The sequence below is a fragment of the Chenopodium quinoa genome, unplaced genomic scaffold, assembly GCF_001683475.1.
Source record: "Chenopodium quinoa cultivar QQ74 unplaced genomic scaffold, ASM168347v1, whole genome shotgun sequence".
In the NCBI taxonomy this organism is placed as follows: domain Eukaryota; kingdom Viridiplantae; phylum Streptophyta; class Magnoliopsida; order Caryophyllales; family Amaranthaceae; genus Chenopodium; species Chenopodium quinoa.
The window spans coordinates 1,916,407-1,930,855 of NW_018743593.1; the positions used below are offsets into that span (position 1 = coordinate 1,916,407).

Sequence of the window (14,449 nt, forward strand, 5' to 3'; positions counted from 1 at the left end):
CGTGGTGCCCCCGTAACAATATTGTACGACGATGATGATGAAAATTGCAAGTCTCTCTCTCTCCTCTTTTTTTCCCTTTTCCGACATTAACACATAAACACAGGCAGAAAATTAAGAGAGAGAGAAAAGAAAATCAAAAGGATCGTTATTCGTTCATTCACCAGTTACTTCTCCCCCAAATTTCACCAAATTAGGGCACAATAAACCCCAACGAATGAAAAACCTTTCGATTTTTCCATCAATTAATCGTCGACGCATTCCTCTGAAACTTTCAGAATTTCAACTGTCTTCGATCGTATAGATAGAAATTCAAAATATAGGGTTTTTGTTTGTTGAAATTAGGAATTTGATTGGGGTTTTTGAATTCAGATGAAGGAGCCATTGAATCGAACCAAAGTTGTGGTAAGGCACTTGCCCCCTTCTCTTTCACAGTCGTCCTTTTTCGAGCAAATCGATGGCCGTTTCTCTTCTCGTTACAATTGGTCCTCTTTTTGCCCTGGAAAGTCTAGGTTCGTCCTCTTTCTCTCTCCTCCACTTCCCATTTTTCTGTAATTTTATTTATTTTTTATTTATTTTTAATTTTTTTCGGATCCTAATTCTGTTGTTGGGGCATTATTGTTTAAAAGTTTTCAATTTTTGGTGTTGGGAGGGTTTAATTTGGCGTTTCATATGCTTCATTTCTGGGTTTGATGACCATGTTCGCTGTATACTTTGTGGTTTCGGTTTCCATTGATTGTATAGTTTGTGGTTTTGGTTTTGTTAGTTGTGTGCTTTGTGATTTTGGGGTTTGGGGAGGGTTTACTTTCGGGTTTCGGTTTTTGTTGGTTGTGTTCTTTGTGGTGTTGGTTTTCGTTGTTGTGTACTTTGTGGTCTCGGTTTATGTCAATTAGTATCTGTATCGGTATGAAGATCATGTTGTCCTTTTGTTGGATTTGGGTTTGGGTAGAGGCATTGTGTTTTTCTTAGGTATTTGTGACTTCAGGGTTTGGTTTAATTCTTTTGATTTTGTTTTAACTCCCTGTCTTACATTTTATGGGAATTAAATTTTGCAGTCACAAGAATCAGAGGTATGCTCGGGCGTATCTGAATTTCAACAGTCATGATGATGTTTGTGAGTTTGCTGAGTTCTTTAACGGCCATGTTTTTGTCAACGAAAAGGGTAATTTTAATCCTCTATGAAAGCTTAACGAGCTGATTTTTTAATTCCCTGTTGAGACTGTTAATCTATATCGCTGCTCTATGTTAATCAGGAACTCAATATAAAGCTATAGTGGAATATGCTCCTTCTCAACGTGTTGCAAAGCCTAATGCCAAGAAAGATGGCCGGGAAGGGACAATTTACAAAGGTGTAAAATTATAAACAATGGCCTATTGATTAATTATTTATTGCATTTTTAAAATATATTTTGTTTGGCAATCAATGCAGGTACTTAAATTTTTTATTTTATCATTTTATGTACTTGAGCAAGCAAATTAATCTATCTCTTATGTTCTTTTGATGAAATTAGATCCAGAGTATGTGGAGTTCCTTGAGCAGATTTCAAAACCTGTTGAGAATCTTCCTAGTGCTGATATACAGCTGGAAAGAAGAGAAGCTGAACGAGCTGGTAAAAGCTGCTTTCATATCTGCTTTACTTTGAAAGTTTGGAAGTGTGGCCTAGTATTCATTCGTGACTGTTGGACTTTCTTTTAGGTGTACAAGAAGCACCTATCATCACACCGCTGATGGAATATGTGCGAAAAAGGAGAGCTGCGAAGGGTGGCAATCAGGTTCTTTCCATTTTCTAGAATACTTCAAATTTGCTCACCTATCTCTTTTTTGGAAGGACATGCTCAAGTTCTTGATTGTGTTGTCAGCAAATGAATGTTATGTTCTTTGGTTAACATTGTTTTCAAACAGCTGGTTAGTGCATTTTGAACTGGGTTTGCTGGTTTCCAAACTTAGCTCCCCTAGGTAGCGCCACTCTAGTACAACTATATGTGCGTTTTTTGGGTGTTGCAATAGTTTGATGAAGTCTGATCTGGAAATTTTATGCAGAGTTACTTGTAGTGTACAATTCCAGTTTTATTTATGTGTGAGATCTTATGCTTTCAGTGGCATGTGAGGTTTCATATCGTGTCAATGTCAAAAATTGATGAGGAAAATGCATTGAAGAAAAAAAAGATTAGCATTCCATTTAATTTGTTTTTTACTCTATACTATAGCTTAGTTTTCCATTTTGATGGTGCAACTCCTCAGCCATGCTTGGTCTTTTCTTTGTTGATAAAATTTTACTTGCCTAAGCTTATTCCCATCTGATGGATTGGCATTATTGGTGACAGCGTCTAGGGTCAGATGGCAAGAGTCGTGGACGGTCTGCATTGGCTTCAGGGAAGTCTCGATCCAGCAAGCAAAACTCGGTTAGCATCTTTATTTTTTTTTGGTTTTAATTTTTTTTTGGCTCTCTCAGTAGCATAATTCCATGAAGCTCTGGTCTTTGCAACTATTTAGACTTGTGGCTATTTCTGTTCAGACGTTGCATGTGCTACTTATATGCCAGCTTGTTTGTTGTAACAAGACTTGGGTTTGGCTATGTATGTTGATTTGCAAATATTTTGACCTTTCTGTGACAACCTTTTTTTTTTGGTAGTGGGCCAGTTGCGTCAGATTTTTTTTTTGTTGTTTAGAGAGCCACTGGGCATGTGATGAGAATCGATCGCAGGATCCCGTGAAACCGGGGGGAAAGCTCTAACTAACTGAGCTATCCTTCACTGTCTCGTTGCTTCGGAATATATAGTAAACTATAAATTTGATTGTAAACATAAATATATGGAATACACTCCACCTTTGTTTTTTATTACTCCGTTATTCTTTAAATGCATCACTTGGGATTTTGCACTATACGTATATTACCTCTTGACTTTTTTTATTTTATTTCTTATTTACTACTCCCTTCGTCCTCTAAAGAATGACCCATTTGGGTTGATTTTGCGGGTATTAAGAAAGTTAAATAAAAAGAAGTAAAAGTATATTACATGGGGTTTGTAAAAAAGTAGAGAGAGAAAGTAATAAAAGTACATAGAGAAACAAAATTTTATATGGGGAAGCTTATTTTGCACAAATATTATTGCAAATTGGTGGGGATTTTATTGCAAATGGGTCATTCTTTTTGGGACTAAAATTAGGCCAAATGGGTCGTTCTTTTGGGGACGGAGGGAGTAATAGATAATAATCAATTGCTATCATGTAATATGTTGTTAGACTGGTTAGACTGGTCACAAAAGCTCATTTTGTAACTTATTTTTTTTTTTATTTTTTAATTTTATACTAATGGTCACAGACTCACAGTTGTGTTTTGGTAAATGTGCAAACCCAAGTGATGCATCTAATAATAACAGAGGGAGTATTTATTATGCTCTATAAATGCCATATGAAACCAAAAGTCTTAAAAATTTGCCTGTAAAAAAGAAAATCATTTGCAGCATACCAGTTGAGTAAAGTACTAGGAACTGAGACCCTTAATTTATGAACAGAGTTTCCCTCATTGCTGCACTTTGTGATAGATTTTCATTAATCTTTAGCCAAAGGTAACAAGTTGTGGGAGCAAACTGTAATGAGTGAAATCCCTGCCCAACATCTCTTGATTGCTTCCTTACACCCTGTTGCATGTCTAGATTTCTCTGTGTTTGTATTTCATTCTTATAGTTGAATTTGGTAGGCAAGGCAGCCTAGTTTTGTTTAACCGGTGTAGTAGGGACATAAGATGTTAAGGTGATTCATAGTCTCAAAGGTTTGAGCTTTAGAAGACGCCCCATTTAATATCAATCACTAGCCTTCTCTTAGGTATCAGGTTGCAGTTGGCTAAGTCTGAGGTTGAATTAAGGTTTAGGTAGCATGAGTCTGTAAATAGAGGTTCTAGGTCTGTAGTAAAGAGCATGGTTTGAGAAAGCCTATTGCACAATGAAATTACTGGGAAATTTTCTATACAAGACCAGGTTGTTCGGGAAGATTCACAATGTTATTGCATCTTGATGCAGTAATGTAGTTTAAGTCTTGTACTTGAAGATCTAGGAAGCTCATCCTCTTGCACCCCCATTAGCAATATGAGCTTCTTTTGGTATGTTTTGTGTCCTCCATGAGTTTCATGAATGAATCAGCTGTTTAAGTTATATAATTCTAGAAATTTCTTTTTGTATGTTCCACCCTTGTCCTATATAGAATTGGATGTTCTAGATCCAATTCTAGAAAAGTTTTTATGTGGTAGAGGTCTGTATTGGCTTATTGTAAGCTTTCTCGAGTAAAATGGAAGTATAGAATCTAAGGCATGTCAAAGGGAGAGTTCCATTTCCAAACTCAAGGTATGGTTACCTTTTAAAGACTAAAACATGTTGCGTATTCTCAGGTTTCTTCACAAGTTATCTTCTGCTTCTTCTTTGTTTTCTGCAGAAAATTTCATTGCTCTACTCTTTCCTTTCTCTCGGGTGTTGAGGGCCTTTTGGTGCCTGCTTCAGCTGTTTAGTATTTGATTCTCATCGTTTATATATTGTCCTTTTCGTTCATTTCATCTGTCCTTAATCATCATAAGGAAAAAGGCTCCTAAAAATTGCAGTGGGAGGTTTTTTTAGTCTACTCTAATTGCTAATTCTTTTTATCTGTCTCAGATGCATTATTTCTCAGTTTCACTGCCACCCTTCCCTACCTCTTGGACTTAGAAAAAGGATCTCCATGTGGGGTCTCATTTTTCTGGATAACTGGGTCTTATACTCATCTTGAGATATGACTTTATTAATCTTTGTTTCTTGGCAGAACATATTTCCCAAGTTTCAACCATTTTAAACTTGGTTAGCTCACTTGCTAAAGTAGAATGCTGTCATCTATCCTCTCAATGGTTTCATGAACCTACTTATATTCTGTATCATCAGCATGTCTTGCTACATTCTATGTTATACCAAAATTCATCTCCTTAAAACATTGCTTGCTGGAACAACAGTTTATGTGATTTTTGCTGTTGTTTATCTTGTCTTTTTTTTTTTTTTGCCTTGACCGTGACGCTATTAGAATGATCTTAAGAAGCTACATATCAACTACGTCTTAATTTTAACACTTTATGAAACGTAAGTATTGGTGGCTAAAATGATTTATATCTTATTTTTGTAAATTGTAGTATGTCTTAAAAAATAATGGGAAGGGAACAAATGGAAAAGACAAATCAGCATGTGTTCTTGTGTCTCAGAGAAATAACGAAGTGGATGCTTCCAGCAAAAAAGGAGTAGCAGAGAATGAAACAGGTATGTTTAATTATAGTTTTAATATGGTCTATTTTCTTTTTAATTGTCTCCATTTTAGAGAAAGTAAGATCAAGTATATGGACTATGGAGTCCCTTGGAATATTGCTGAGTTAATTCAGTGGGAGTTGATGTACTTGTATTGCATACTGATTTACAATTTTATTTAGATTGCATATTGATTTACCATTTATTTTAGATGCTCTAGGCTGTTGGTGATTTGTTGCATTGATCCTATCAGTAATGAGAAATAATGACTCGTTAAGGAATCTTGTTGGAAGAATATAGTGTTGATATAAATTAATCAAGCATGTCATTTTTTGTGGTTTTAATCAGTTTTGATATAAATTGATAGGAAGTGGTTCTCATGAGACTACAAAGAAAAGGATTCTGCTTTTGAAAGGGAAAGAGCAAGAGATTCATCAGGCAAGTAATCAGTTTGATTATGTCTTTCTTTGTCACTTACACTTATTTGTACCTCTTTTGATGCACTGTGTAAAACATGACATCTACTCACCTCTCTCCCTGTTTAACTGTGTATTTTTGGGCTTAATTGCATTTCTATTCTCTTCCTTTATGTTTTATTTGTTTGGCTCTCCTCAGTTATCTGTGCTTGCCCTTTCTTCTGTTGTCAGTAGGTGCTAGGGGGATTTTTGTATCTAAATTGCAGGTGGTTGCAGAGAAAAGTTCTTCTCATCCAGCTCCTCGCGAATGAAAAAAGTGATTATGATTATTTGGACGCACGCACCGACTGGTTACAAAGAAATCGGATTGCTAAAATTCCGGAAAATAGAAATGCCATCAAGAAAGAAACAACTACTTTTTGGTTTTAACTCTGCGGCTCAAAGATGGGCTGTCAAGAACGTAGAGGAGGTAGGATGGGGTTTCCTGTAAGAACCTATTTCTTAAATCCTACCTTGGGGATCTTTCAATGAGATCTCAATTCCAGCGACCACCCCTCGCCCGCCCGCCACCAACTGGCTTTTTTTTTTTTTTTAATAAAAAACACCCATTTCTTTAATCTTTGGTTGCCTAGTAGTTCCTGTTTCTTATAGGGCTAAATTAAATTTATTTTGTCCACCATGCTTTTTAAGACAAACTAGGTTGCGTAAGGACTGAGGTTTTAGAATAAAAACACACTGGCTGGTGGCTGTTCATGTTGTGGCTTGAGAGGAACAGTATAATTTTAAAAGGCCACTATTATGTTTAGCTTTCAGAATAGGCTGGTTTTCTAGCGCAGGGCAGATATTTTTTGTGGGAATTTCTCATTTTTTTTTGTTGATGGATGCATTTTGGTATTTGCATGTTGTTTTTCTCAAGTAGTTTTTGTTATAGAGCTTCCAGTTCTCTTTGTATTGTTGTTTTTAATGTGTTTGTGTGTAATTTTCTTGAATGGAGATCTTATGTCATGTTATCTGTGTGAAGATATATTAAAAGACTTGATAATTAGACTATGAGAAAAAGCCTGATACAAAGTCATAAAATAAGATAGAAAACTGGAATAACCATGAAGCCTAAATGCCTTTTTATCCATACACGGAGTCTTATCTGTATGCATTATTACTCTCTCCCCAATCTTCTAATGTCCGCAATGTGTTTAGCTCTTTAGCTAAGTGCTATTTTCTCCCATATCTCTCTCTGGCCACTGCTCAATCATTTGATGAACTTTGAAGTACCACAGTGAGGGTCATCTTACTAAGTTATTCTTCATTAATTGATACCTTGATTTGTAGGTATATAGTTTGGATTATGATCCCTAGTTCTAAATTCGGTCAATATTTGTTTTCACAAGTCAAGACTATATGATCATGACTCACCTCAAGAAGACGAGTTAATTTTATTGACTTTTGATTTTAGTGGAGGATTATGCAGGTTTGTGGTTGTTGGTGAAGAGGGTTGACCAGAAAAAAAATAGTAGAAATGATCTTTGGGAGAATTTTGTAGTGCTGGTGCTCTGCATTTTTATAACGCTTAACTTGTTTTTCAGTGATCTGCCCAGCAACATATTCATGTGCCAAGCTTGATTATTCCAGAGATGTTTTCACTATGAATCTTACCTGCTCTGATAGCTTTAGTTAGCATACTGCTGGCTCTAACCCTGTCCTTGGAAGAAATGATGCTATTTATTGATATCTTTCATCCGGGGATTGTTTTTCCTGCGAAGGATGAAGTTGATAAATTGATATATTGTCTCAAAAAGATTGTTGTAGCCCTTTATTCTCTTGACCCAGATCTTCCATTTTATTTCAAAGTGGATTTCTGGGCTCACTTGTCACTTGTGTATCTAGACACTTGTTCACTGCTTACATGATGTCCTGTCTTCTTTAAATCAAGTACTATTGGAGGCCTGGAACTTTAACTCTATTTTGTCATTTATGATTTAGGGAGATTTTTTCCATATCCTTATTTTCTTTCAAGTTTGTGTTTGCATCCACTTTTGCTGTACAATACTACCACCATCTTGCTGCAACTTCTCATTTGATGCCATTGGTGTGGATGATAGTTTCCAATGGCTCTTGTAAATCCTGAGTAGAAGGTTTTCGCGTATTCTTTTAATGCTTGATGGTTATTGCACTTGTTTGATTTGCATTTCCAACAAAATATCATTAAGACCCAAGTTGGTCAATCTAAACTTATGCTTTGCTTGAAGTCATACAACATGTGGATCATTTCCCTTGTAAATCTATTTATCAACATTAAGTGGGTGTTTGGTTTATGGTATTCTGGAAAGGATAAGGGAAACCATCTCCTTGATTCCCTTGTATGTTGTTTGTTTAGCCTTCTTAATCATTCCCTTTACCCCTTGTCTCCCCCCACTTCCTTCTGCCATGTATCCTACCCCTCTAAGAAATCATGCTACTCCAAAGTCCTCTACACCCAACCATATTTGACTAACGTTGATCACCTCTCACCACTGCCTGACCCCACCTCACCAACCATCATGTTATAGACTGAATTCTACTGATTTAATTAAGCACAATTAATATTAATTTAAGGCTGAAAGCTTGAACATTTGATTGATTAAAATTGGATGACATAAGGATAGCCATAACTTGAGGTTATGAATCTCTTAGTAGCTTTAGGCTACAAATCTCTCTAGTAGCTTAAGGCTACAAGTCTCTCAAGATGTTCACTCAAATTTTCTGGATATCCCCACTACTAAGTTTACTACCCTATATATACTCAAGACACCTAAGACTAAAGATGGATACATGTGACCCTTAGCTAAAATGGCAAAACCATAATTAGACATTGTTAAGGGTTGTTGCTTGTTTTTCCTTTTCTTTGCTTCTGCTATCCCTTTCTCATCGGTTGCCGCTTCTTGACTGTTGACCCTCATTTGGTGATCCATTACACATCAGCACGCTGCCACTGCCCACCAGCACCATCATACACCAGTTTCCTTTAACCACCGCTCATCATCCACCTCAAAACCCACTGCTGCCAATCCTTTCTTAATTTATTCCACTTAATAAAGTTTCCATTTCTACCTTTTTAGCTGTCCTAATTAACTTCACATATCTCCTTTTGGTTGGGTCCAATGAATGTAATAATTTTTCTGTTTCTTCTGTTTTCTTCCTATTGTTTTCCTTCTCTTTTCAATGCATTTCAATCCATTTTTATTTTTTATACATCTAAACTCAACAAAGCCCCACTGCCAATAATTCAGCTAAAGCTATGTGTTGCAAGGAAATCAGAGGTTTTTTGGGGTATGGACTATGGAGTATGATGTCAAGAAAATAGGGTGCATAATTTGTTTTTGAAAAGCATGGGTTCTTTATTCCATGAATTGTAGGAAGTAGAAATATAAGAACTACTATTTAGGGGACTTAGTGACGCAATAATTTTTTTTAATTAACTGCTAGATTTTTGGATAGTATTAGTTGAAGATTTATACTTCTTCCGTTGCTTTAAGATGCATCACTTTCTATGTATGGAAGTTTCAATATAGGTGCATCAATTTCCTTTTTAGTTCACAAATACTCTATATCTCTCTCATATCACATGGGTCATCTTTTTTCGTTCTCTCTATCTCTCTCGTCTCAAAAAATTGCCTTAAGAGTCCGTGATTTTAAAAGTGATGCATCTAAAAAACAATGGAGGAAGTAATTATGCTATAGCAATTCCCTTTCTCCTAAAAACGATTTATTTGTGGTTCTTGTGTAAATATAAACGAGTAAAGATGATTTGGTTAAGGATTATGTTTCAGTCCTTTTTGTTACAGTATGCCTAGTGATATGCCATATCAAGGTCACATGGGTCAGAACTACATGTTTCCTGTATTGCTATTTTCAGCATAAGAAGTGTGAAGTCAATTGGAGTGTAGATTTTGGGGGAGCTGCTGAGCTTTGAGGATAGCTGTTACATATTCTTGTAATCTTTTTGAATCTAGCTAAATAATTGAGACCTGCACTTTCTCACAATCGATAAAGAATTGACCAAACTTTATTCTGAATTTTTTTGTATGCTGTTATCATGCATATGAAAATTGCGAATTTACGATTGCAATATGCTGGCGTGTAGTAAATTGTGGCAATATTAATCTAAAATCATATCTTTTACAGTCTTTCTGACAATCAGATTCGGAAGCGTTTGTGAAGCCAAATCTCCTAAAACAATATTCTTAATTGCTACGACTTTTATGGTACAAGGTCGATATTTATGGAATAGTAGTGATTATATAATAATAATATTTGGAAAGCTCCTTAGTCCTTATGGACACATTTGAGATTTTATCTTCACTGCCGAACATACCTATTTCTTCTATATTTCAGTAATCTTCATCATCTCTTTCTTTCATTAGCCCTATGTGTATTAAATATTGATGTTTATGAACAAAAGCTTATGATGCATTTTGAGTTAACGATAGACATTCACTTTCAATTTTTGTGACACTATTTACTGGCGTTCCCTCAATTTACATTTGTATAGATTTAGTTATTGAGTCAAACCAATGGTTCAGTATTGAAGTAGATAACAATAATTATATAATGTGACATGTAGGTATTAAGTTATAGTGTTATGTTCTTGTGTTTTTGGAATTTCGTAGGTATTAAATTAAATCTGCTAAGTTTTAATATTTCTTTGCCTGACTTTCATAATTAGAGAAAAAAAATAATATTAAAAATTATACCTTGAAGAAAACAAAGTATTAAGTGAAACTTTCATTGTGCTGGGGTGTAAATGAGTCTCCAGGAAGACTTCTTGAACTCTATTTTGTACTCTCTGTCAAGGGCATTCCTTATTCATTATCTGTTTATAATATTTCCCATGCTCACTTTAGATTTTTTAACATCTATATTACTAAAGCTACTTTTCTATTATTATTTTTTTATTTTTAGTTGCTGTTGTGGGGCCTGCTGTAATTATGTTATTTTGATCCATATTAGGCATCTTATAAATGTATGACTCAATGTGTCACTGAGTCACAACTTGTGAAAACACTTGCATTTGAGGACGAATGATATGGTAATTCCTTTGTGATGGACGCGAAGCACCTACTTTTTGGTTGGAGGTTAAAAGGATTCCTAAAATGCCTTTGGGAGATAATTAGGAAGCTCATTAACTTTTAACTGTTGATTCTTTTCATGAGATAATGATGGAAATCTGAATATTTGTACTGTTTAATTTATTTAACCATATAAGGGGAACTAAATGTAAAGTTTTTGTGTGTTAGGCATCTGAAGGTACTACCCTGCCCAAGGTTGTCGTCTCTGATTCTTCATCGCCTTCAGTTGGTTTGAAATTAAATCAAAGGCCTGATGCTAGTGGAAGAATTATTAGAAGCATATTATTAAACAAGGAACTTCGTCCAAGTCAGTCATCCTCATCGGTCCAGACAGAGCACAAACTTCAGGGCTCAAATTTAGAGAGGAGCAAGCGTCCACCACGACCATCCAATATGAAATCAGGAGTGCTAGCGTCCACTGGTGAACAGTCTCCTTCGGGTTTGGATTATATGGGAAAGAGGTCTAATGAGGATAAACCTTCAGGAGGTGAACCCCATGGTTCAGCTGTTGGCCGTGAAAAGCAAGATAGACGTACAAGAAGTAGGGAAAGACTTGATCGTGGTGTCTGGACACCTCGCCGTCCTGATTCTTCTCAGATTAGCAATGAGAATCAAAGTAATATTTCAGATTCTTATGAAGGTATTATAAATATATGTTTACTTAATCTAACGTGGTTGTTCTTTTATTTCTGCAATAAATTAATATTAGGGAAGAGGGGCAATTTAGGGAATAGAGTGGAGTAGAGTTCTAATTAAGTTGTTAGGAGAAATTAATTAGCTACTTAGTTAATTGTTAGGGAAATGTTCTATAAATAGAACTAATTAGAGATAATGATGTTGAATATTGATGAATGTTATGAGTTGGCTTTAGAAGGCTAATTTGGGAGAGAATCCACCTCTCTAATGTGAAATTATTAAAAAAAATGCTGTAATTCAATTGTTATTCATATTTCATTTTCTTCCTATTTTCCGTTGTTGATGATGGATGCTTAAGCTATGTCAGTTCATAGCAATGTCATTGTGTGGATTTACCTACATCTTGAAATATCAATGGAGAAGTTATCGTAATGGAAATAGGAAAGTTGTCTCAAAAGACTACAGCAGAAGGGACAGGTTTTGAATTTAATTTATATTAAAGACTGATTTGAGAGAATTATAGAGGAATTAATTGCAGAGCTAGGAAACTTATAGAGCTAAATTTAGCATGGATTTTCTTCTGTAAACATAATTCTGTGCATCACGCATTTAACCATAATTACGCAGAGGAACCAAATTATCTTAGTTGAGATAAAGAAATTCAATTTGTTAGTGACTTATAGAGCTTCTCTGAATTAGTAGACTGTCAACTTCTATCTGTGCTCTCTAAATCAAGGATTGAAGTGAAGGCTAATTGATGACTTTGCATTTTAAATGCTATCTTGTCTTTTAATATTCCAGCTAAACGCGGAGACTCGAAATATGATGCATCTGGCCGTAATGTTGAAGGCATAATCACTGCTGGTGGTCGCAACAGCTCATATGCAGAAAATGGTGTGTTTAATTTTTATGCTAGTTTTGACATCCAGCTTTTTCTGCTTTTCCTTTAGTACGTAATTACATGTTGAGTCAGGGGTTAAGGGAAAATGTGCCTTTCCCCCTGTCCTAGGAGCACACCAAGTTATTTATGTCTTGTATTTTAATTCTGAATTATGTATCAGGCTCCCATAGGAATTTTGCTCGTCGTGGTCCAACACACGCTAAGGATGATGGGCCATCCAAACGCGGAGGAGGAGTTGGCCATGCTCATCATGAGGTTTGCTATTGTTATAATTATCTAGCATCCCCTCCCCTATTTTTTCCATTCTAAAGGGATCGCCCTCTACTCATTTTTGTGCTCACCATCCTCAAACCAGTTGCTTTTAGCAGCCTTGAACTGTTACATTGTATTACATGCTTTTTTTCCCCCTCTATTTTCATTGGGTTGTTCCAATATGCAGAAACAAGTGTGGGTCCAGAAGTCAGCCTCAGGTTCCTAAACATGTCTTCATAGGGTGAGTTTTCTGTTTTGATTCACAGGTTACCAAAATCATTACTGTATTGTTTGAGTTTCTAAAACCATCTAAAATGCTTGGCTTCTGAGTATCATAAATAATTAGAGTTCTGATGGAGCAAAATTTGCTGGAAAGGTGTAGGTATATTGTATATAGTATATTGTCTTAGAATTCTGATTTGAATCTGTCTTCATTATAGTTTGATTTAACTCCTCTTGATATGCCCTATGTGACCTTCATGGCCTTTCTCTAATATTACCTGATTGTCCTTTAAAATATGAAAAACGCATGCAAAATACCATCATGAAAATATATATATATATATATATATTTTTTATATGTATGTTTATTTTTTATCTAGATTTGACCTCATAACGTAAACAAGAATGTAATTTAGGAATAGGGATAATTTTGCCTGTTGTATGACTTGTATCATACTGATGGGTCCTGCTCATTTTTATCAACTCTTGTTGTGTCTTATGTACTGCTGATACTAATATTAATAAGGGGTCATTCGCTGTAATACAACAGCTAGAGGCATTGGGTTTTTTCATATTCTGATTGTGTGAAATCCCTATACTATGGAGGCTTTCATGAATTAGGCTCGTATTATGTAGGAAAACCGCAGTCTTGAGCAGCGTTACTTCAATAGTTCAATCATAATGTGGTGTTTGCACTGATATAATTCAATTTACTTTCCAGAGTTTTTACTTGCCAACCTATGGTGATGAAGTTCTGCTTGAATAGGGATTGTCATCTTTTGTGAATAGTCAGGGCTGTGGACTGGTGATGGCATTTGGCTGTCAGATCAGTGGATTAATCACTGGAAGAGGTCTTCTAGGGTAAATTTTCGAAGAGGGCTTCGACTGTTTTGGATATTGCACAGGAGGGGTTAGTTGCCGCTCAGTTGGAGATGCAAACTTTCCTTGCAGATAGAGTTGACCAAATCGAGAATAAAGCTAATATCAATGTCGGTTGTTAGGCAGCACAGTATAGTAGGCCTCTCTTGCAGATTTCTGCTTGTGTGGAGAAACTCCAGATATAGTGTTCGACTGCTATCGTGACACCTGCTCGGATTGTATAGAGCATGGTCTTGACGGGTAAAGATTGACTGGTTAATACTGTATATACTGTGGCATCCCAACATTAAGTTGTGCAGCATATGGTCTACAAGGTCGACATCCTAGCAGAATATCCTTTTGCTGTTTTATTGTTAGTGATTTTGGACTTGTATTAACACCTTTGGGCTGCTTAACTTTTCTGCGATGCAAAGTTAGTTACCTGATTTGGATGTTGGATGTTGGATGTTAGTAACCCAGTAGTGTTATGCTTGTGTTGACGAAGCAGTTATATAGATCAATAGATTATATGTGGTGTTTTAAGAAAAGGCGTGTTACAAGCTTTTCATTCGCCTTCCTATCCCGGCTTAGCTTACTAATGACACTTATAGGGGGGGTTTTTTTCCTCTCTTTATTGTAAATCAAAGGCAGCGAACACAGGTCTACAATCAATCACAAAATAATAAAAAATAGATTAAAGTTGGGAAAGAGTATTTTAATTTAATGACCAACAGTCCAACACTCATCACATCTTTCCTTGATATCAATCATATCATACAAGCCTCAAGCATTGTTTTAGTACTTTG

At 35.7% G+C, this 14,449-nt stretch overlaps 1 protein-coding gene across 3 annotated transcripts; it reads left to right on the forward strand.

The window, feature by feature from the left end:
• Window positions 1–14,188, forward strand: LOC110682777 (regulator of nonsense transcripts UPF3-like). 3 transcript variants are annotated; one of them, XM_021859111.1, is made up of 13 exons: window positions 1–509; window positions 1,053–1,159; window positions 1,251–1,346; window positions 1,509–1,607; window positions 1,694–1,770; window positions 2,323–2,400; window positions 5,145–5,268; window positions 5,621–5,691; window positions 10,943–11,390; window positions 12,212–12,304; window positions 12,472–12,566; window positions 12,751–12,804; window positions 13,507–14,188. In XM_021859111.1, the coding sequence occupies exons 1-12, from the start codon at window positions 370–372 to the stop codon at window positions 12,787–12,789; spliced, it is 1,467 nt and encodes a 488-aa protein (XP_021714803.1). In that variant the 5' UTR covers window positions 1–369; the 3' UTR covers window positions 12,790–12,804; window positions 13,507–14,188. The 3 variants fall into 3 exon arrangements, with proteins under 3 accessions (XP_021714803.1, XP_021714805.1, XP_021714802.1); XM_021859113.1 differs by having other exon boundaries at window positions 5,214–5,268; window positions 10,943–11,414; XM_021859110.1 differs by having other exon boundaries at window positions 2–509; window positions 10,943–11,414.
• The last annotated feature ends 261 nt before the right edge of the window (window positions 14,189–14,449 follow it).

Excerpts from the sequence above, each read along its gene's own strand:
- LOC110682777 (XM_021859110.1), top strand. The coding sequence starts at position 370 with ATGAAGGAGCCATTGAATCGAACCAAAGTTGTGGTAAGGCACTTGCCC. Across the intron at positions 1,771-2,322 it reads CTGCGAAGGGTGGCAATCAG|CGTCTAGGGTCAGATGGCAA; the intron begins GTTCTTTCCATT and ends TATTGGTGACAG. Across the intron at positions 5,269-5,620 it reads AGTAGCAGAGAATGAAACAG|GAAGTGGTTCTCATGAGACT; the intron begins GTATGTTTAATT and ends ATAAATTGATAG.